General features: G+C 43.6%; 1 protein-coding gene across 21 annotated transcripts in view; it reads right to left on the minus strand.

Moving 5' to 3' along the window:
- Positions 1-24,388, minus strand: part of LOC110535260 (lethal(3)malignant brain tumor-like protein 4) — a 127,315-nt gene that overhangs the window by 58,927 nt on the left and 44,000 nt on the right. For 17 of the 21 annotated variants that reach the window (XR_016484360.1, XR_016484359.1, XR_005034557.2 and 14 more), the window contains 6 exons: positions 23,337-23,422; positions 21,641-21,751; positions 14,821-14,935; positions 11,695-11,806; positions 4,783-4,965; positions 2,795-2,944 (listed from right to left, as the gene is read on the minus strand). Coding sequence is in view for 11 of the 21 variants with exons in the window: in XM_036934842.2 (XP_036790737.2) it covers positions 2,795-2,944; positions 4,783-4,965; positions 11,695-11,806; positions 14,821-14,935; positions 21,641-21,751; positions 23,337-23,422 (757 nt within the window). In the remaining 10 variants the exon portion in view is untranslated. The remainder of the gene's footprint in view (positions 1-2,794; positions 2,945-4,782; positions 4,966-11,694; positions 11,807-14,820; positions 14,936-21,640; positions 21,752-23,336; positions 23,423-24,388) is intronic. The other 4 variants (XM_090189377.1, XM_036934846.2, XM_090189379.1 and 1 more) reach the window with 1 other exon arrangement.

Consider the following 24,388-nt stretch of genomic DNA (forward strand, 5'->3'; position numbering starts at 1 on the left):
AAAATGCTGAATGAACCTGATTTATTGAATTCTCCATGTGGTCGATATTAAAAAGGTCACTTAATTTAAATAAAACAGGCTTTTAAAATAAATAAAAAATTGCACTCATTCCGTGGAAAGATGTATGAATCCTATAGAAAGTGATGCTGTGCATAATTTTTTTTATTTTTTGTTCTATGCCTTTACCGCCCTTTCTCAAGCAGATTATGGACAGAATAAGATAGAGAGGAGACAAAATATGACTGCTGCATTGCTGCAGAATAAAGGCATACTGGGATTTTATTTTTACTGCATCACGAGGGAGAGATGCCAGGTCAGGAAATATTGATACAGATGTCTTGCATAACAAACTCCAATGTATGTTTTTTGTCAAATACAGTCGGATCAGCTACAATCCTAATTTTAGGCTTAGGCACCTCTCTTTTTTATTTAACAGGAAACTTGCATAATCTTCAAGGCATGCGGTAATCTTTCACAAAGGGTTTAACCATCAGTTCCTCCTCTTAACAACAGGAGAACCTGTCTAGCCCCAACAACAGGAGAACCTGTCTAGCCCCAACAACAGGAGAACCTGTCTAGCCCCAACAACAGGAGAACCTGTCTAGCCCCAACAACAGGAGAACCTGTCTAGCCCCAACAACAGGAGAACCTGTCTAGCCCCAACAACAGGAGAACCTGTCTAGCCCCAACAACAGGAGAACCTGTCTAGCCCCAACAACAGGAGAACCTGTCTAGCCCCAACAACAGGAGAACCTGTCTAGCCCCAACAACAGGAGAACCTGTCTAGCCCCAACAACAGGAGAACCTGTCTAGCCCCAACAACAGGACAACCTGGCTAGTGTGTGCCTGGCTAGTGTGGGCTGTATGAGGGGAAAACCATTAAATATCAATCTCACTAGGATGCAGGGTTCTATAATCTGCTTGCTCTATATGATATTATTGTGCCCTCCCTCCCTCCTGCTGCTCTCTCAGGTAACATCTGCGACAGTACGGCTCTGTAATGACAGAGCATTTGCGTTTACATGAGCTTTGGACGAGGCGGGGATGTCTCTCCCATACCACATCAGTCTGCTGACAGGAGAGGGTAAATCATAGTGGCCGAGGTAGGGATAGGGATGAAAACACAATCTGTAGGGATCTGTAGCTATTTCATTTATGAATTTATGATTGCTTAGACTTTGGCTAGAAATGTCTTGGGGTAATATTTGGTTTGACTTGAATCAATACTGCAGATACAGTAGGGATCTGTTCTAATTTAAAATAGGTTTTGTGGGATTAGGGAGATTGGAGGTTTAATTGAATCAATCCAGCATTACGTGTGTGTGTGTGTGTGTGTGTGTGTGTAAACAAATGCCTCGTATTTAGTGACAGAGGGGAAGAAAAATAAAATGTTACAATTTTATTTTGGACTATATTATATTATAAAATCAATACTTTGACTCAAACTCGTTAGCTAGCGCTAGTCGGCTGTACCTGCGCCAGTATTGTTCATCTTATATCTTGTTCTCCATCGTCTTTTTATAGAGTCAGCCAACATGTTTACAACACTTTTATATCCCCGACTGATCAAAACACATTTTCTCTCTGCAGAAGACATATAGTGTGCAATATGTTGGATAAATATAGAATCGTATCGGCACCTAAGTATCATGGGAAGTATCGTATGGCGAGGTCCCTGGCCTCCGCATCCCTACTCGTGTCTCTGGGATCTGCACAGCATCGAAGTGCTCTGACCACACTCCAACCACAGAGACAGACTGAGACGAGTGGAGCCAGTGTAGCCCAGGGCCAGTTCTGGATCAGTGCCCCTGCATCAACACCCTGTCAACCCCACCGGCAACAGCCCCAGGGAGCCTCGCTAAAAGCCGGGTGGCAGCACAGGCGGCTGTATAAAAAGGCCCTGCTAGAAAGCACAGAGACCGATGTGACGGAGACGCAGAGCAGTCCCACACTGACTCAGAGAGAGGAGATGCAGGTGGTGCTATAAGATGATGCAGGTGGTGCTATAAGATGATGCAGGTGGTGCTATAAGATGAGATGCCTAACGCTTTCATATAATATTGACAGAGGAGGAAATTGGACTGGGAGGAGATACCGACGCACAAAAGTACAATTCAAAATGGCTGCCATTTGGAAGATACAGTACAGTACAAATGACCAGACCTCCTATTTACAAACAAAAATAAAATAATACAGATTTAATTTCAAGAAATTCAGCTCAGTAATTACCTCCTCTCACTCAAAAATCAATCACCTGTCGTACATATCCTAACAACATGGTCAACAACTACTATGGTTCACCAGAGTAACCGGTCTTATCCGAAGATGCAGAGTAGTGAAACCACACTACCTCATATTCTCCCAGCACGGTAGGGAGATCGGAGGGCCTCACAATACCATTTGCACATATTGTGTTGACCCGAACCATACAGTGCTGACTTGTAATATTCCTTTCACGTTGTCGTTTGCAGCATAGATACATATTCAGGCCAGCTCAGTACAGCTCAGATAGCTCAGTAGTCTAACAGGGCTCCCGAGTAGCGTAGCGGTCTAAGGCACTGCATCTCAATGCTAAAGGCGTCACTACAGACACCCTGGTTCAGATCTAGGCTGTATCACAACCGGCTGTGATTGGGCGTCCCATAGGGCGTCGCACAATTGGCCCAGCGTCGTCTGGGTTTGACCGGTGTAGGCCGTCATTGTAAATAAGAATTTGTTCTTAACTGACTTGCCTAGTTAAATAAAAGTTACACAAAAAAAGGTCTTATGGCCTGAGGTGTAGTGTATAGTCTACCTGCTGGGTAGCCGGCCTCTCTTCCCCAGAGAAAGCAGTTTCTGTCCCTGAGCCGTGGCTGGTTCCTCCCTGGGCTCTCTCTTCACCAGGGGGTTGGCTGGGGGGCGACCTCTGAGGCGAGAAGCCCCCTCGTACCCCGACAGCATTACCCTGAGAGAGAGAGAGAGAGGGTGAGTGGGAGGGAGAGAGAGAGAGATAGAGAGAGAGAGATGGGGGGGAGAGGGGGAGAGAGAGAGAGAGGGGGAGTGGAGAGGGAGAGAGAGGGGGAGTGGAGAGGGGGAGAGAGAGAGAGAGGGTGAGTGGGCAGGGGGAGAGAGGATAAGAGGGAGAGAGAGAGAGAGAGAGAGATCGAGAGGGTGAGTGGGCAGGGGGAGAGAGGATAAAAGGGAGAGGGAGAGATCGAGAGGGTGAGTGGGCAGGGGGGAGAGAGGATAAAAAGGGAGAGAGAGGATAAAGAGGGTGAGTGTGCAGGGGAGAGAGAGGATAAAAAGGGAGAGAGAGAGATCGAGAGGGTGAGTGGGCAGGGGAGAGAGGATAAAAAGGGAGAGAGTGAATGATGTAGAGAGAATGGGAGGATAAACATTAGAAAGACAGCTACACAGGCGGGCAGAAAATCAATAGGGACTGCAAATAGCCTTAGAGGAGATGTGGGACGTCTACATATAGTTGATTTTAATTATTTAAGATCAACATGTGTGTTTAACAGGAGGCATGAAGTTCAGGTGAGGATGCGCTCTGCTAAAGACAAGGATATGGGCTCAATTTCATACAACCACACGTTGCAGTGTTGCCATAGCATGAACAAATGTTTTTGTCAGTACTACAGTGGAATAATAACACAGAACTGTATTGGATGCTGTAAGAACAGTGTCTAGACACACCCAACAGCGAGATTCCTCCGTAGTCCGCACTGAGAGGTGCATGCAGGAGTACCAATGGTCTTGCTTTTGTACTATAGGCCCAGACCAAAGATAATAAAATACAAATTTAAGGAAGCATTTTCACATACTGTAAGCGATCTATAATCACTAAAACAAATGCTGACCTTGAACGTAACCACTAGTACAGCCTACTCTTATAGTCTTTGGCAGGTACCACAACTTGACACCATTCCAAATCATATCACAAACACAGCATTACTTTAATTAGCTTCTCTAAACAGCCCGACAAATGAAATTTTAATCTGACATTACATCCGAAACATTAAAGACGCCTCGGAGTTGATAATCAAGTTTGTTTTATATTAAAACTGTCCATCACGGCTCGGCTCCCGTTAGGCTATTAGACTTGAAAAGCTTCCTACTGTAAACTCTGGCAGGCTAGCCATCCACAGCCCGACCGGGCCTAGACGGATGGAGCAGACCCAATGCAATTGCAGAAAATCCCTCTGAGCAGCGTGTAAACTAAGCCGATCAGCGGTGCTGAGTCGGCGTTTAACCAAACACTTCTGATTCTAAACACTTATGTATCTGCTGTGGACACGGTGGGAAAATGCAATTCACCGCCCTTAAAAACGTATCTGACAGAGAAGTCAACAACACGTGATCTGGCTCGTCTCCATCGCTGGACAGAAACATTGTCACCTTGGAATTTGCAGAGAGCGGCGTGCGGTCCTCTCTTATGCCTTTTAGATAAAGCCTTAAAAATGTCATGACAGCTGCTCCTTTGCTAGATTAGAACAGAATCAGGTTCCTTCACTGGAATGGGAGACAATGGTTAAATTACATTGGATTGCATTTAGCCAAGTCTTCCCTCCTTCCAAGGCTGTAGGCAGTTTCAATTAGAAATCTCAGTTGGGTAGCGACACCGGCACAGTGTTTAAAGACTAAAAATGCATCCCTTCCTCCTCCACTCATCGCTTATATCTGACATGTCAGGATGGGTGAAAGCTTTCATTAGTGAGGATGGAAGGAAGAATTTTAACCCGTTTCAAACATGGCCAGCTAGCCACCCTGACGCGTCATCACAATGACATCACACCCCCTCACCTGTTCTCCATGGGAACATCCTGGGGTGGCGTGGCTTCCTCCTGATCATCGGCGGTGCACAGCCTCTTGGTCTTCTGGACAAAGTGCACAGGGACAAAGGTGATTTGCTTCTCGCCGCCCAGACGGTCGGGCAGCACGGCCTCCTTCTTCATGTTGATGTCAGAGTAGGGACAGCCAAAGGCACTGTGGAGAGGAAGGAGGAGGGAGGGGTGAGAGAGAGAAAGAGAGAGAGAGTGACAGAGACAGAGAAAAGTAGACAGAAAGATTGAGCAAGGAAGAAAGAGCGAGAAGAGAAAAGAAAGGGCGTCAAGCTCATGCACTTCTCAGTCGGCCAGCCCAGGAAGCAGCAGCAGGACAAGTTTGGCCCAGTCTGTCACAGCGTATTAGTCAAACCGGCCCTTCAAAATTACGATGCGGAGAAAACCAGTGTAAAAACTGCTCAGCGTGTGGTGCCGAGTTCCAGGCCATCAGACACAGTAAAGAGTAGAGACATATTGCTATTGTGTGGCTGTTCAAAGTATTTAATTATATGAATCTCTAGGCTTCGCTGGGCTAGAGCACATTTTCTGCAGCAAATCACTAGTTTAGAAATTCCGATGCTAGCTCTGTATGTCTGAGGATTCAAGTCCTTTCCCCGCTCTCTTCCTCTCCCACTCCCCCCTATTCCTCTCCCCTCCCTCCCATACTTATTTTAGTTCAGTGAATTTCCACTTTAGACCGTGACTCAAGCGGCAACAATGTTCCACAAAACAGCAAGAAGACAAACCTTGAAATAAACATGAAAAATACATTACAAACCACAATGAAGAGGCCAAAAAATGCGATGAAGAAATGAGAGAATGCAGCAAATGAAGTATGAAATGGAGTGAAAGATAGATAAAGAGAGGGAGACAGAGATACAGAGAGAGAGAGAGAGAGAGCGAGAGCACAAAGCTCTTCAATGTTTTCCCATTGATATTAGTCTAATACCTCTGAGGGTTCTGATACTAATTAGCTTGATGCCGTGTCATTGACAGGAGAGAACTGAGAAACTCTTTATTTTGGGGACTTAACGCATTCACATCTGGGGATGCAACTCCATCTGGCTGGCTGGGAAGGTGACGCTGTTCTCGTAACACACACATATATACACACACGCACACACCCCATGACTGACTAAGAGAACATTGGTGATGAAAGACTGAGTAATACCTAAAATATACTGCCCTTATAAACAGAGATGTGTAGCATCTCTTACCTTTCCACACAGAGCCGAGGGGACCTGCAGCCCCATCTGCAGAATTAGCAGACTCCACTTCTTTCAAGTTGAAGCTGTACTTATCTTTTAAAAGGGATACTTCGGGATTTGGGCATTTTTATGTCGCTGCGTCCAGTATGAGCCAATGCTAACTAGCGTTAGTGCAATGACTGAAAGTCTATGGTATCTGCTAGCAATAGTTAGCAATTGCGCTAACGTTAGTTAACAACCTCCTTCAAACTGCAGGCAGAGACATACAAGTGACATCCATGGGTTCATCTCTGGGGAAGTAGACAAAGGGGCCTCATTGCCAAAATCCTGAATTTTCCATTTAAGGCCTTGGCAAACAGTGGGAGAGTATAGATCTACAGATACAGCTGGCAACTCTCACATTCTTATGCCTGAAAAGCTGGCCAACCATGACCGACAAAAGACAGTAACGAGTGGAAGAGGGGTCCCCAAAAGTGTCACAGCAAGCAACTGAAGCAAGTCACTGGGGTGAGGGCCAACTGCTCTCGTTTGTTTTCCGCATTATTATTTTCAAGGGAGGACATCCCCAAAGCAACATATCCAGGCGTGCTTTGACATGACAACTGTCAACCAAGTGGCCAAACTCTGTCAGCTAGGGGGCCAACAGAGCTAAGTGGGCGGCCGTACCGCCTATATAAAATGGTAGAGGAAAGACTGGTACGTACAGCTAGTTTCAGGGCATAGGAGTGAGAGGTCAGACGACGAAGAGGAGTTCCTCTAACCCCATCATACAGTCTTCACGCTCCACTACAATCCATATGCTCCCTTTACGCATCTCAAGTCTGGCCATGAATTTGACGAAATTCCACTGGAAACAGGAGTAGATAAGAAGACTTACGAGCAGGAGAGCGAGAGAGAGAGAGAAAGAGTGAGAGCGAGAGAGCGAGAGAGAACCCTGTTGGAAGGATACTGGGGTAAATCTAGAAAATGTTGGACCGAGAAAGATACACAACGGCCAAATCGTTTTTTGTTATTTATGTACTTACAGATATAGTAATTAATCAAGTTATTATGCGTTTACTGCTGAGCTGCTAACACAATGCGTTTCTCCTCACACACACGTATCTGCTGCCATAACTTCACAAGCACACACAACTATCCCCGTCTTCCGCCTTGGGACCAACTAAACCGTAGCGTGGACCAAGGAGAAACACAGTTATGTAAATTTTTGATAAGGGTATTGGAACTGAGCCTTCTGCAGACTGGAGACTTTAAGCCCGGGACGAGACAATTTATGTTGACTCCCGCTGTGGAAATCCACAATGCTTGTGTTCATTAAAATGGAATGATGCATGATGGGACAGCAGAACCACTAGCAACTGAAGCAGGAGGAGCTCAGAAATAGACTGCAGCAGCAGAAGTGAGCATTGAGAAGAAGGAGATGGGTCTGTCACCATACTCTGTGTCCTTTCCTCCAATGCAGATAAAGATAAGATAAGAGATAAGGTCAATTTGAGGAAAGGGTCGTGCTGGATTGTTCTGAAATTCAGGAAAGAGCTAAAGCGGGCCCTTTCCAATCACGTTATCTCAAGGTGATCTCGATGGAAATTGACATGACTAGTTTTTGTGCGGGGTCATAAGCTGCCCCTTTAAGGTCTAAATGTTAAATAACAAATATAATGTATAAAAAGGTCAAAGGTCCCTCAACGCATACAACGCATAAATATTCACGTGGGGTAATGAGATTGCATAACTGCTCGCTCAAACAGTACATGAACTCCGGCAACCTCAGTTGAGCCACCTCAGGAGTTGTAGTGATGAGACAAGATAGTAGCTACTAAACAATTGGACACCACGGAATTGGGGAGAAAACGGGGTAAAAAAAAAAAAAAAAAGATTAAGGATTCTGGAGTGTACTGCCTTGCGGGGGTATTAAATACAGTAGCTTCCATGTACTGCTTTTGTGTTTTCCTTGTTTTAGTGTTGGTCAGGACGTGAGCTGGGTGGGCATTCTATGTTGTGTGTCTAGTTTGTCCGTTTCTATGTATGGCCTGATATGGTTCTCAATCAGAGGCAGGTGTTACTCATTGTCTCTGATTGGGAACCATATTTAGGTAGCTTGTTTTGTGTCGGGGGTTGTGGGTGGTTGTTTCCTGTCTGTGTTCTCTGCACCAGATAGGACTGTTTTGTGTTGGGGTTTGTGGCTGGTTGTTTCCTGTCTTTGTGTTCTCTGCACCAGATAGGACTGTTTTGTGTTGGGGTTTGTGGGTGGTTGTTTCCTGTCTTTGTGTTCTCTGTACCAGATAGGACTGTTTTGTGTCGGGGTTTGTGGGTGGTTGTTTCCTGTCTTTGTGTTCTCTGCACCAGAGGACTGTTTTGTGTCGGGGTTTGTGGGTGGTTGTTTCCTGTCTTTGTGTTCTCTGCACCAGATAGGACTTTTGTGTTGGGGGTTTGTGGGTGGTTGTTTCCTGTCTTTGTGTTCTCTGCACCAGATAGGGGGTTTGTGGGTGGTTGTTTCCTGTCTTTGTGTTCTCTGCACCAGATAGGACTTTTGTGTTGGGGTTTGTGGGTGGTTGTTTCCTGTCTTTGTGTCTCTGTACCAGATAGGACTGTTTCGGGTTTTGCCACGTTTGTTATTTTGTATGTGTGTAGTGTTCACGTTATCATCTTTTATTAAACATGTTGAACACTAACCACGCTGCATTTTGGTCCTCCTCTCCTTCCCAGGAAGAAAACCGTTACAACTGCAGAAATGACGGAATACACTTCTATGGGAGTGAGTGTTTTACTTTTTTTTTTGAATCATAAAGACAATAGGGAGAACTACTCTGAAGAGAACCTCAACCTTTCAGAGAGAAACATATTTAAGTCTGTCATAACAAAAGAGGCGATTACATTTCTACTTCATTTTAATGCATGCATATAGAATGCAAATGAGTTGCTAATGAGGTTGGGTTCGAGACGGGTTTTCTAAAATGTGGTGGATTTATTTTTTTCTGCAGCAGGGCTTATACGTAGAATGGTACTGTGGTTGAAGAGTCGGTCAGGAGCCATTGTAATCATTGGTCTTTCAGGAGGATCCCACAAGTGGAGAGGGCCGGAGACAGAAGAATATGCATGGTCTCATTACATTCAGCGTTGATTACATCCTTGGAAAAGGTGTGGTACAAAAATAGCAGAGGGCGAGTTGAATCCTCAGACAGATGCTCAGGGGGGAGAGAGAGAGCGTGCGCGAGAGAAAGAAAAATAGTGAGAGAGAAAGAAAGAAATTGAGAGCGAGAAAGAGATGCTCAGGGAGAGAGACACAAGATAGAAGGGTAGGCTACAGGGTAGATAGGAATCCTCAGACAGATGCTCAATGAGAGAGAGACAGCGAGAGAGACAGTGAGGAGGTTAGACTACAGGGTTGGCTTCACCAGGCTTCAACAGCCTCCCCTTTGTGGAGGCACTCCTACAACCTCACTGTTGTTGCATGGAGCCAACCAACCGGCAGCTTATCTATTACCCAATGACAACAGCGTCCAAGTCTCACCTTGCCAACCCCAGCTGCTGGTGGATAATACCTTAATTTGAGGTATTATACCTTCCTAATCTGGATCAATGGAACAAACAGCAAATTGAGCAAAAATAAATGATGCCCCTAAACAATGGTGACATTCTATCAGGAAAGCCAAGCTGGGCGTAGGTCTGGCCTAAACCATCCTTAGCTATACCAGAAAGGATTTGATAGGTATAAGCAATATGCTGAACGTCCTTCCAAGCCTATCAGGGGTTCGATACTGCAACCAAAACAGTTGCATTTTTAGTTCACAATAACCTTATTTGAAATGTTTACCATCATGATTTATTTAAAAAGCAGTAAAATGTAATTAACCAAAATAAAGCAACTTTCTGTAGAGGCAAATATGGCCCAAGACAGGAGAGGTTTAAGGAAACTCTCCAGGCCAGTCAATCATCCCCGTCAGTGGGCAGCTTAGGCCAGTGGAAAAATATTGTAATAATTCTATTTTCAAATCTAGGCCAGTGGTCATCAACCGGGTTGATCAAAAACAACAACTATAAAAGCCTTGCGTTTCTATTTGTTTTTATTCATCTCGTGCTGTTGGTGGTAGGTGCACCCGTTTCAGCTGCCCTGCTCGCTAAGTAGGTGAATTGTTCCCATTCTGAAGGTACAAAAACCACCTTCCCGGCGGTCCCGGAAAGCAAATCAAGTGCTCAATTGGAGGTGTACCTGTGGATGCATTTCAAGGCCTACCTTCAAACTCAGTGCCTCTTCGCTTGACATCATGTGAAAATCAAAAGAAATATGTCAAGACCTCAGAAAAACAATTGTAGATGGCATCATGTGGAAGGAAAATTATGTGGATATATTGAAGCAACATCTCAAGACATAAGTCAGGAATTTAAATCTTGGTCACAAACCAGCTCTGTCAGGAGGAATGGGCCAAAATTCACCCAACTTATTGCGGGAAGCTTGTGGAAGGCTACCTGAAACATTTGACCCAAGTGAAACAATTTAAAGGCAATTCTACCAAATACTAATTGAGTGTATGTATGTAAACTTCTGACCCAAAAGCTGAAATAAATCAATCACTCGACTATTATTCTGACATTTCACATTCTTAAAATAAAGTGGTGATCCTAACTGACTTAAGACAGGGAATTGTTACTAGGATTAAATGTCAGGAATAGTCTGGAATAGTGAAACTGAGTTTAAATGTATTTGGCTAAGGTGTATGTAAACTTCCGACTTCAACTGCATGTCTATCACTTTGTGTAGCCGTTAGCGATGCTAATGATAGACTAACCATTTTAGGGTAGATGGAAAGGTAATGAAAAGTGCCTGGCAGAAACATGATTATTTGCGTCCCTCCAGTTTTTTGGAAAACTCCATCACAGGTGCGCTACAGAAACACCGCTAACCAAACAACTGTCTGTCCGGTGCGCACCGGAATTACAAGGGTAAAATACATTTCTCAAATTTATCCCAGCCCCCCAAAAAATGGTCCCCTGACGTGGTTTAGTTTAGAGTATTTATTAGTCACATGCACAGGGTCACAGATGTAGTTGCGAAGTACAGTGAAATTCTTAAGGTACGAGCTCCAGTGCAGGTCAAGAGGAGTGAATGGGACAATAATATATCTGGTACATATTTACAACTGTAAATAAGCTTTGTTGTGGACTTAACATCAAATTTTGTTTGTTTTTCTATTAAAAAAAGTGATTGAGAGTGAACCTTAACTGGGGGAAATCAGTCCTCCCGTTTCTTTTTTCTCCGTGATATCATTTTGGTATTATTTTAACAGTCTATTTTCTTTGCTGTTCCAGTAACTATATCTAAATCAATGTAAGAACACAAGGGCTTGCTAATTTAAAAGATGGCTAGTTATTATTTGCCTGGTTCTTTATGAAATGCAGGCACATTACGGGACATAGGCAGGGCCATTATCAATTATTAAAAAAATATATATTTTTGGGCGACCAAATCATGTGCTGGTGCCACAAACTGAAACAGTTGGTAACACCAATGCCACCAGTGTAAAAAGTCAGTGTAGAATCCTGCTTTCAGAGAGCAAGGTGCTGCTAATAACACATTGCTCATCCCTTTCAATCCTTTCAGATCTCCGTGAAGTGCTTTAGAGATTAGGGTTGTTACTGGACCGGGCCATAGTGTCAGACAGTGTTGTCATCAACGGTTGTCTTACCTGTGGTGTCCTGTGTATTTGGCCCCTTTGATGTGGCCCACGCCCCTGCAGCCCGGGGTGGGACACACTCCCTGGGTCACGGAGCTCTTAAGGTCAGAAGATCCTGCATGTGCTGCATGGGGACGAAAACAAAACCAACAATCACAAGCCTTGCTTCATTTGAGGATAATGCTCAATTGTTTTTGGTGTTTGGTATTTTCTTAGGATCCCCATTAACTGTTGTGAAAGCAGCAGCTACTCTTTCTAGGGTCAACACAAAACATGACAACATTAAAAAACAAGAACAGCTCAAGGACAGAACGACATACTGTACATTTTAAAAAACGGCACACAACCTAAATATCAATACATACACACAACCTATATAGGTCAAATAGGGGAGAGGCGTTGTGCCGTGAGGTGTTGCTTTATCTGTTTTTTGAAACCAGGTCTGCTGTTCATTTGAGCAATATGAAGTGGAAGGGAGTTTGATGCAATAATGGCTCTATATAATACTGTACGTTTTCTTGAATTTGGGGACTGTGAAAAGACCCCTGGTGGTATGTCTGGTTGGGTAAGTGTGAAAATGTCAGATCTGTGCGTAAGTTGGAATTTAACACTTTCATGTTTCTGATATTAAAGAAGAAGTGATGCAGTCAGTCTCTCCTCAACTCTTAGCCAAGAGAGACTGGCAAAGAATCTGTATTAGCCCTCTGATTACAATGAAGAGCAAGATGTGCCGCACTGTTCTGGGCCAGCTACAGCTCACTAGGTCTTTCTTTGCAGCACTTGACCACATGGCTGGACAATAATCAAGATAAGACAAAACCAGACCCTGCAGGACTTGATTTTTGGAGTGTGGTGTTATAAAAGCAGAACATCTCTTTATTACAGACAGACCTCTCCCCAGCTTTACCTGTCAGCATCCACAGCTAATGATGCCACTGAATCTATAAGTTTTGACCATGACAGTTCACAATCTAAGGTAACGCCAAGTCATTTAGTCCCCTCAACTTGTTCAACAGCCACACCATTCATTACCCGATTCAGCTGAGGTCTAGAACTTCGGGAATGATTTGCACCAAATACAATGTTCTTAGTTTTAGAGATGTTCAGGACCAGTTTGATTACTGGCCACCCATTCCAAAACTGACTGGAACTCTTTGTTAAGGGTTTCAGTGGCATCATTAGCTGTGGATGCTGACAGGTATATGGTTGAATCATCAGCATAAATGGATACACAGGCTTTGTTTAATGCCAGTTGCCTGTCATTGGTCAAAATAGAAAAGAGGGCCTAGAGCGCTATCCTGCGGTACACCACACTTCACATTTTTGACATTAGAGAAGCTTCCATTAAAGAAAGATAGATAGCTCTGAATCCACGATATGGCAGAAGTTGAAAAGCCATAACACATACGTTTTATCAACAACAGGTTATGGTCAATAATTTAAAATGCTGCACTGAAATCTAACAGTACAGCTCCCACTATCTTCTTATTATCAATTTCCTTCAACCAATCATCAGTCATTTGTGTCAGTGCAGTACATGTTGAGCACCCTTCTCTATAAGCATGCTGAAAGTCTGTTGTCAATTTGTTTACAGAGAAATAGCATTGTATTTGGTAAAACACCATTATATCCAACAGTTTGCTTTGGCTTTAGAGTCAGCAACCATCTTCAGTAGCTTTCCATCTAAGTTGTCAATGCCAGGAGGTTTGTCATTATTGATCAATAACAATAATCATTCCACCTCTCCCACACCAACTTTACAAAATTCTAACTTAGTGCTTTTTTTCCCCATCATTAGTTTTTTTATGCATGAATACGATAGCTCACTGTCCGTTGTTGGCATTTGTTGCCTAAGTTTTCCCATTTTGCCAATGAAGTAATCATTCAAATAATTTGTAACATCAAATGGTTTTGTGATGAATAAGCCATCTGATTCAATGAAAAGATGGAGTTTAAAATGGTCTTTCTGCCAATAATTTCATTTAAAAGTAGTCCAAAGTTTTTTTCCATAATTCGTTCTATCATTGATCTTGGATTCATAATACATTTTCATTGTTTGATTTAGCCAATAGGCAAGTAGTAGGTTAACTTGTATCAGCAACTGCAGTCAGTGGTACAGGTATCAGTGGTACATGTAACCCATGAGTGATGAGTAACTAAAACTGAGTTACAATGCATGGAAAAGGCCTTACACAGGGTTAACTGGGGAAGACCAATACATACCAATACATAGTTTGTGTGTCAGGGTAGACAAATAGCCCTTATGGCTTTGCTTATGTGGTAGATTTTCAAAATGAAGAGATTAAGACCTCTAGAGTGACATCCAAAATGTATTTTGCCATAATACATCACCCACCAAACTTTTACCACAAACCAAAATAAGATCTACGGTATTCAAGTCAGGTTTATGGCCTGTATTGCTGTTGCCAAGATTAAACAACTTATTTCTCCCCGACATACTCATGTACACACAGACACATTTCATTGGTCGTCCCAGACGTGTTAACCCAAAGGGGGAAGTGAAGTGATTTGTTACAGTCTCTGAAGGAGATGAGTCCTCCACTTGGAATAAGATTAGACTTGTGTTTCTTATTTCTAAACTTGTTTTCCGTTGCAGTCATTTATATTCTACCCCTAAAAACAATTGGTCAGCGGTAAAACGTCAAGAAAAACTAATCACGGCCAACATTGAAAGAGAAAAACAGATGGCATTCTTTGAAGATCAAGACATTTTCAAGGTCAAGACATTTCATGCACTGTGGCAACCTGTCAATCACAACGAAGGACTACTTGGAAATGGAAAAAAAAGTTTGTTTTGGGGCTGTATATGAAGATTTGTAGCGCACTACAAATCCCTGTGCCATAGAAAATACTTTGCACCATTCTATCAGCTGTGCTCTAATGTCAGTGAGATTTACCTCTGAAAGGGACAGGGTCAATACATGGGCTATGGAATGGTCCTTGAGAAGAATGGAGTCTACTGGTTTGTGTGTAGGTGAGGGTGTTGGAACGGTTAGTGAAGAACGCACACTCGCAGATGTGCGCACACACACACAGAGAAAAACACAAGCTCATGCATGCACTGACGCGCACACACACACACACGCATGCACACACACAAAGGGGTTGTGAACTCACAGGGGGGGGGTTCCAGGGGGTGACCTGTCCGGGCACACCAGCCCACAGGGTGAAGGTCCGGCAGGTCAGAGTCCACCCAGAAGTCAAACTTCTCATGCCAGCCATCAAAATGGATCTGATTGATACAGAGAGAGAGACACCCACACATACACACACACACACACACACACACACAGAGAGAGCGAGACACAGACAAAGACCGAGAGAAAGAGAGAAATTGATACACACAGAGAGAGAAACAAACAACCACATTAGTATATCATTGTTCTTCATAAAGTGTGCTGTGATCATGTAGAGTAAAATTAAATTTGTATTGAATAAACTTGAAATATTTCAAGACCGAAGTAAACAAAAATTTTAGAACACCAAGTTTAATGATCATAGAGCTGGTTCAAAATACAGTACCTGCTCCTAGTAGAGGACTCTTTGAAACTACAATGGAATATATATATATATATATATATATATATATATATATATTCAGCTTTATTTAACCAGGTAGGCAAATTGAGAACAAGTGCTCATTTACAACTGCGACCTGCCCAAGATAATGCAAAGCAGTTCGACACATACAACAACAGAGTTACACATGGAGTAAAACAAACATACAGTCAATAATACAGTAGAAAAATAAGTCTATACACAATGTGAGCAAATGACGTGAGATAAGGGAGGTAAAGGCAAAAAAAGGGTAGTAAAATTAAAGTAAATACAATATAGCAAGTAAAACACTGGAACGGTAGATTTGCAGTGGAAGAATGTGCAAAGTAGAGAGATAATTGGGTGCAAAGGAGCAAAATAAATAAATAAATAAACAAATAAATAAATAAATAAATACAGTAGGGGAAGAGGTAGTTGTTTTGGCTAAATTATAGATGGGTTATGTACAGGTGCAGTAATCTGTGAGCTGCTCTGACAACTGGTGCTTAAAGCTAGTGAGGGAGATAAGTGTTTCCAGTTTCAGAGATTTTTGTAGTTCGTTCCAGTCATTGGCAGCAGAGAACTGGAAGGAGAGGCGGCCAAAGGAAGAATTGGTTTTGGGGGTGAGCAGAGAGATATACCTGCTGGAGCGAGTGCTACAGGTGGGTGCTGCTATGGTGACCAGCGAGCTGAGATAAGGGGGGACTTTACCTAGCAGGGTCTTGTAGATGATCTGGGGCCAGTGGGTTTGGCGACGAGTATGAAGCGAGGGCCAGCCAACGAGAGCATACAGGTCGCAGTGGTGGGTAGTATAAGGGGCTTTGGTGACAAAACGGATGGCACTGTGATAGACTGCATCCAATTTATTGAGTAGGGTATTGGAGGCTATTTTGTAAATGACATCGCCGAAGTCGAGGACCGGTAGGATGGTCAGTTTTACAAGGGTATGTTTGGCAGCATGAGTGAAGGATGCTTTGTTGCGAAATAGGAAGCCAATTCTAGATTTAACTTTGGATTGAAGATGTTGGATGTGAGTCTGGAAGGAGAGTTTACAGTCTAACCAGACACCTCGGTATTTGTAGTTGTCCACGTATTCTAAGTCAGAACCGTCCAGTGTAGTGATGTTGGACGGGAGGGCAGGTATCGATTGGTTGAAGAGCATGCATTTAGTTTTACGTGTATTTAAGAGTAATTGGAGGCCACGGAAGGAGAGTTGTATGGCATTGAAGCTCGTCTGGAGGGTTGTTAACACAGTGTCCAAAGAAGGGCCAGAAGTATACAGAATGGTGTCGTCTGCGTAGAGGTGGATCAGAGACTCACCAGCAGCAAGAGCGACATCATTGATGTATACAGAGAAGGGAGTCGATCCAAGAATTGAACCCTCTGGCACCCCCATAGAGACGGCCAGAAGCTCGGACAACAGGCCCTCCGATTTGACACACTGAAGTCTTTCAGAGAAGTAGTTGGTGAACCAGGCGAGGCAATCATTTGAGAAACCAAGGCTATCGAGTCTGCCGATGAGGATGTGGTGATTGACAGAGTCGAAAGCCTTGGCCAGGTCAATGAATACGGCTGCACAGTATTGTTTCTTATCGATGGAGGTTATGATATCGTTTAGGACCTTGAGCGTCATTGAGGTGCATCCCTGACCAGCTCTGAAACCAGATTGCATCGCGGAGAAGGTATGGTGGGATTCGAAATGGTCGGTAATCTGTTTGTTGACTTGGCTTTCGAAGACCTTAGAAAGGCAGGGTAGGATAGATATAGGTCTGTAGCAGTTTGGGTCAATTGTGTCCCCCCCTTTGAAGAGGGGGATGATCGCAACTGCTTTCCAATTTTGGGGAATCTCAGACGACATGAAAGACTGGTTGAACAGGCTAGTAATAGGAGTTGCAATAATTTTGACAGATCATTTTAGAAAGAAAGGGTCCAGATTTTGCAGCTCTTTCAGAACATCAACTGATTGGATTTGGGAGAAGGAGAAATGGGGAAGGCTTGGGCGAGTTGCTGTGGGGGGTGCAGTGCTGTTGACCGGGGTAGGGGTAGCCAGGTGGTAAGCATGGCCAGCTGTAGAAAAATGCTTATTGAAATGATCAATTATAGTGGATTTCTCAGTGGTGACAGTGTTTCCTATGCTCAGTGCAGTGAGCAGCTGGGAGGTGGTGTTCTTATTCTCCATGGACTTTAGTGTCCCAGAACCTTTTTGAGTTTGTGTTGCAGGAAGCAAATTTCTGCTTGAAAAAGTTAGCCTTGGCTTTTCTAACTGCCTGTGTATTTTGCTTTTTAGCTTCCCTGAAAAGTTGCATATCACGGGGGCTGTTCAATGCTAATGCAGAATGCCATATGATGTTTTTGTGTTGGTTAAGGGCAGTCAGATCTGGAGAGAACCAAGTGCTATATCTGTTCCTAGTTCTACATTTCTTGAATGGGGCATGCTTATTTAAGATGGTGAGGAAGGCGTTTAAAAAAAATAACCAGGCATCCTCTACTGACGGGATGAGATCAATATCCTTCCAGGATACCCCGGCCAGGTCGATTAGAAAGGCCTGCTCGCTGAAGTGTTTCAGGGAGTGTTTGACAGTGATGAGTGGAGGTTGTTTGACCGCTGACCCATTACGGATGCAGGCAATGAGGCAGTGATCGCTGAGATCTTGGTTGAAAACAGCAGAGGTGTATTTAGAGGGCAAGTTGGTTAGGATGATATCTATGAGGGTGTCCGTGTTTACGGCTTTAGGGTGGTACCTGGTAGGTTCATTGATAATTTGTGTGAGATTGAGGGCATCAAGCTTAGATTGTAGGATGGCTGGGGTGTTAAGCATGTTCCAGTTTAGGTTGCCTAGCAGCACGAGCTCTGAAGATAGATGGGGGAAAATCAGTTCACATATGGTGTCCAGAGCACAGCTGGGGGCAGAGGGTGGTCTATAGCAGGCGGCAACGGTGAGGGACTTGTTTTTAGAGAGATGGAGATATATATATATATCTATCTCCAACATAAACAACATTATACGCAAACTATACTGAACAAAAATATTAAATGCAACATGTAAAGTGTTGGTCCCATGTTTCATGAGAAAAAAAAAAATCCCAGAAATGTTCCATACGCACAAAAACATATTTCTCTCCAATTTTAGCCACAAATTTGTTTACATCCCTGCCAGTGAGCATTTCTCCTTTGCCAAGATAATCCAGCCACCTGACAGGTGTGACATATCAAGAAGCTGATTAAACAGCATGATCATTACGCAGGTGCACCTTGTGCTGCGGACAATAAAAGGCCACTTTAAAACGTGCAATTTGTCTCAAGTTGAGGGAGCGTGCAATTGGCAGGCTGACTGAAGGAATGTCCACCGAAGCTGTTGCCAGAGAATTGAATGTTCTCTAACATAAGACACCTCCAACATCATTTTAGAGAATTACGTCCAGCCGGCTTCACAACCGCAGACCACATGTAAAAAAGCCAGTCCAGGACCTCCACATCCAGGTTCTTCACCTGCAGGATCGTCTGAGACCAGCCACCCGGACAGCTGATGAAACTGAGGAGTATTTATGTCTGTATTCTGATTGGCTGGGCCTTGCTCCCCAGTTGGTGGGCAGGTCTCCCAAGTGGTTGGGCTTATGCACTCCCATGGCCGCACCTTTGACTGATTTCCTTATACGAAATCATCACAAATCAGCCGGTTACATTTCTCCACAAGTAAGTCCCCAATCAATACTTTACATTGCCAGAACGGCACAATAACATCCAGATGAAACGTATTTTGTTCCAGCAATACGGTGCATTAAAACTAAAAGCAGATCTACCTAGGTCGGTGGAGACCCAAGGAACCTGAAGAGTTAACCAATCCTGTGAACGGGTTAGGCAACTCAGGTGCCTATACTTCAAACAGCAAAGTTAGATAAGACTGAAGTTTATGAAATAGGGCCTTGATTACACCTCCTTATTTCAAGATGCATGAATTATACATCATGCTGCTTAAAGCTAATCAATGAATCTTTCTCATTAGCGGGCAAGGGTTCTCATAGTGCTACTTTCAGTGCAATATTAAAGTTTCCACCAAAATCCTAATTTATACTAACACCACCACCACTTCGACTGATGCCTCTCAAAACTCGCAGTGTTTTTAGATTCGTTTCCAAATCTATTAAAACCATGCTGACAAGCTGCAGCTCATAACCATGGTTCAGTGGTGCTATAGTACTGACAAGCTGCAGCTCATAACCATGGTTCAGTGGTGCTATAGTACTGACAAGCTGCAGCTCATAACCATGGTTCAGTGATGCTATAGTACTGACAAGCTGCAGCTCATAACCATGGTTCAGTGGTGCTATAGTACTGACAAGCTGCAGCTCATAACCATGGTTCAGTGGTGCTATAGTACTGACAAGCTGCAGCTCATAACCATGGTTCAGTGGTGCTATAGTACTGACAAGCTGCAGCTCATAACCATGGTTCAGTGATGCTATAGTACTGACAAGCTGCAGCTCATAACCATGGTTCAGTGATGCTATAGTACTGACAAGCTGCAGCTCATAACCATGGTTCAGTGGTGCTATAGTACTGACAAGCTGCAGCTCATAACCATGGTTCAGTGGTGCTATAGTACTGACAAGCTGCAGCTCATAACCATGGTTCAGTGGTGCTATAGTACTGACAAGCTGCAGCTCATAACCATGGTTCAGTGGTGCTATAGTACTGACAAGCTGCAGCTCATAACCATGGTTCAGTGATGCTATAGTACTGACAAGCTGCAGCTCATAACCATGGTTCAGTGGTGCTATAGTACTGACAAGCTGCAGCTCATAACCATGGTTCAGTGGTGCTATAGTACTGACAAGCTGCAGCTCATAACCATGGTTCAGTGGTGCTATAGTACTGACAAGCTGCAGCTCATAACCATGGTTCAGTGGTGCTATAGTACTGACAAGCTGCAGCTCATAACCATGGTTCAGTGGTGCTATAGTACTGACAAGCTGCAGCTCATAACCATGGTTCAGTGATGCTATAGTACTGACAAGCTGCAGCTCATAACCATGGTTCAGTGATGCTATAGTACTGACAAGCTGCAGCTCATAACCATGGTTCAGTGGTGCTATAGTACTGACAAGCTGCAGCTCATAACCATGGTTCAGTGGTGCTATAGTACTGACAAGCTGCAGCTCATAACCATGGTTCAGTGGTGCTATAGTACTGACAAGCTGCAGCTCATAACCATGGTTCAGTGGTGCTATAGTACTGACAAGCTGCAGCTCATAACCATGGTTCAGTGGTGCTATAGTACTGACAAGCTGCAGCTCATAACCATGGTTCAGTGGTGCTATAGTACTGACAAGCTGCAGCTCATAACCATGGTTCAGTGGCGCTATAGTACTGACAAGCTGCAGCTCATAACCATGGTTCAGTGATGCTATAGTACTGACAAGCTGCAGCTCATAACCATGGTTCAGTGGTGCTATAGTACTGACAAGCTGCAGCTCATAACCATGGTTCAGTGGTGCTATAGTACTGACAAGCTGCAGCTCATAACCATGGTTCAGTGGTGCTATAGTACTGACAAGCTGCAGCTCATAACCATGGTTCAGTGGTGCTATAGTACTGACAAGCTGCAGCTCATAACCATGGTTCAGTGGTGCTATAGTACTGACAAGCTGCAGCTCATAACCATGGTTCAGTGGTGCTATAGTACTGACAAGCTGCAGCTCATAACCATGGTTCAGTGGCGGTATAGTACTGACAAGCTGCAGCTCATAACCATGGTTCAGTGGCGCTATAGTACTGACAAGCTGCAGCTCATAACCATGGTTCAGTGGCGCTATAGTGTTCCACCAGGGAAGTTAGCAGGCTTGACCCCTGTGTGCTACACAAAGAAATCCTTGTATGTCTAATGTAGCACTAACCACGAATGGATGCCGAGAGGGTTCCGGTGAAGACGGATGTGACGCGATAGGACAAATATGGTGAGAAATAAGACACTCTGCTCTGTCAATCATCAACTGTATAAACACCCAATACACGCATCAGGCATGTGCGCAAACTCATTGGCATGCATTACAAACACACACAGGGCATGCGCTCTGGCACACACACTACCAAGTCTCAGTACAAGGCTTGTTAGTGGTTTAACAAGAGCAGCACCACCAAGTGGCTTCTGCAGACTCTCCAGCCTGCTCATTTCACAGAGACACAGTCTTGAACAGATGTGGTGTAGGAGCTGCCAGCTCAGTTTCATCTGCCATGTCACTCAGCAGGCCTCCTCACCCCCAATCCCTTACTGCTTTCCACATGCCCTCTTCTCATCCCCTCACCACCGCAATCATCCTTTAAATTTGGTTCACTATCAATCCTTCTCCTCTCACTACATCGTCCTCTCTTACCCCACCTCTTCACCTTCCTCCCCCTCACCTTGACCCTGTAGTCTTCAGTGTCTGAGACGGTGGCCACACGGACCAGCATGGGGTTCCTCCTGTCCACCGTCTCCAGCTTCATGTTCACCGGGAAACTGTGAGGAGCTCTCTGATGGGGAGGAGAAATGAGAAAGTGAGGGGAGCGAGAGAGACATAACGCAGGGGTGGAGATGGAAGACAGGAAAGGGCTGTCAGTCACACTGTACCCAGTTCTCTGAGACAGGAAAGCAGAGCATGCCGAGTGGATGAAAGCAGAGGTGAGGACAGGCCCCGTCAGCCAGAAACTCAGCCAGAGGAGAGGATTTGAGGGTGTGAAACTGTGCCGATGTCATGCAGGGAAGAGGAAGTTGACAGTGGAGATCTTAAGGGCAGAGAGGAAGTCTGAGTTTGACACAGGGAGTTTCTGAATGAGAATGACAGGGGCCGTATCCATAAATCGTCTCAGAGTCTAAAATTGGTCGTAAGTACTGAGAATAGAGACATTTTACACCTACTCTTATATGTAAAAAATAAAAGCTATGCAAGAAACATTTTAGTCATCCGACTAAGTAAACAGATATTTTAGGACACATCAAGAGCTGTCCTAACCAGTTAAGAGTTATGCAAGTATGTTGATAATAGAAAAAGGCATTGAGTCAGTGGTTCAAGCGCCACACGTGTCATGAATGTTTTGATATTACTATATGATCAATCTATAAATAATCTACACCTACATGCAACAGCATCTATAAATAATCTACACCCACATGCAACAGTATGTCTGGAGCTTTTGAAAATTATTTCACATGATATGCCCAAATACTTATAACCACAGGCCAAAAAAAATAATAGTATTTTTTTATTTTATTATTTAATTAACCTAAATCATGTTATTCGAAGTTATCCCTTTGGAGAGCAATATCATGTTGTTAAAAATATGCCTTAATTGGGCATGCCTATAAATTGGTAAATCGAAGCCATCTAGGGCCCACGTTAACTTTGAATGTGTTCAATGAAAATGGACCTTTCAAATGTTTTATACAACATTATCGGCAAGTGATTTGATGCCAACTGTGCCAAAGCAATTTAGAGTTGTTAAAACGGGAGCATCAGAATTGTTAAAAAATATTTAAAAAATGTATGCATGCCAACACGCCAAGAATTAAGAGTAGGCAAAGTGATCATGTCAGGTGAAAATTATATAAATCGTTTTAACATTGCAACATTTCATGTATAGTTACATAACCAACCGCGATGAGGCATCGCCAGCTGTGCATGCTTCGGACAACCACGAAAACAATGTCAATGAGCGTCATCACTATCTTTCCTTTGCGGTACCTCCAAAAGGTTGTGATTACCAGCTGAGATAAACTTTTATGAGTTGATTTTTTTGAGATGCTTTGTGGATACGGGCCCAGGTCTGGAAAAGTGACAAGCCGATGTCAAACTGAGGAAAACATGACTTGAGTCATTATTGTGAAAAGGAACCTAACCACAACCGTTATTAAACTGCCTTCAATTTCAATTGTTTGTAGGAGTTTTTTCAGACAATAAAGGATATCATTATGAAACACTAAAGAAGCCGTTAGATTGCAGCAGAGACTTGGAACAACAATGGTGCCGCGTGACTCTCTCTCTCTCTCACACACACACACACACAGCGCTGTCTGATACAAAGCTAGCCAGCTGTTCTGTGCCTAGCGCTTACTGCTTACCATACAGAAAGCCTGGCTTGGAACTGCCGTGGAACCATTGTCTTCTAAGTACTCCTCCCACAGGAAATGTTCTGGATTGGGGTGTCCTTGAACATAATCCAAAACACAATCCGATTAAAACACGGTGAATCGCGCACGCACATGCACACACAAACAACTTCAAACTGGGACCATAAACGCCATTACAAACGAATTAAAAAGACAAATGAGCTTGAAAACTTAGAATGTGACACACAAACACACACAATCCCCGAGCTGACATGGTACAAATATGCCGTTCTGCCCCTGAACAAGGCAGTTAACCCACTGTTCCTAGGCCATCATTGTAAATAAGAATTTGTTCTTAACTGATTTGCCTAGTTAAATAAAAAGTTGTTTTTTTTTTATTTAAAAAACATATCGCCTGGTTGCGGAGGGAAATTATGTTTAGCTAGCGGAGGTTGAGTTGTGGGAGGCTGCCATTAGTAAGTGATTAGTTCTACTGGCCACTGCCTCAGTAGTTCTTGTTAAATCTGCCAAATACAGGAGAGGAAAACTAGATTCCATTCTAGTAAAACATCAAGAGAAAATGCATGGGTGCATCTCAATAGACTAAAAGTGGCCTCCTGCTAGCAATATGGCAGATGCATCTGCTACAAGGAATTTATAACACATTAAGACAAAATATGTTCTGTGAATAGAAGCAGCTGGAAGTCTGGTAGTAAATCTCTTGGTAAAGAGCCTACAGATGGTTCAATATATGGGGTAATGAGCACTTTCACCTTCGCAGATTCTCAGGGCAAGATATAACATAATATGAGTAAGTACACCTGTCTCTTCCTTGACTATAGGAATACGTTCCAGAGCTGCAGTTGAGGAGGAATCATAATGTATAGGTCAGCAATGCTGAGTCCATATTAAGTTAAAGGATTTGGTTTGAACACATTCCCTTCATATTGATGTTTGATGCAATCAAAAGAGAGTCACAGACAACATTGGTGAAAACTGAAGTTCACAGAAAAAATTTAAACATTCAGGGCAATACCAGAAAAAATATACATTTTGTCCCAGAT

The sequence above is a fragment of the Oncorhynchus mykiss genome, chromosome 11 (genome assembly GCF_057628025.1).
Source record: "Oncorhynchus mykiss isolate SJ-2025 chromosome 11, ASM5762802v1, whole genome shotgun sequence".
Classification (NCBI taxonomy): Eukaryota; Metazoa; Chordata; class Actinopteri; order Salmoniformes; family Salmonidae; genus Oncorhynchus; species Oncorhynchus mykiss.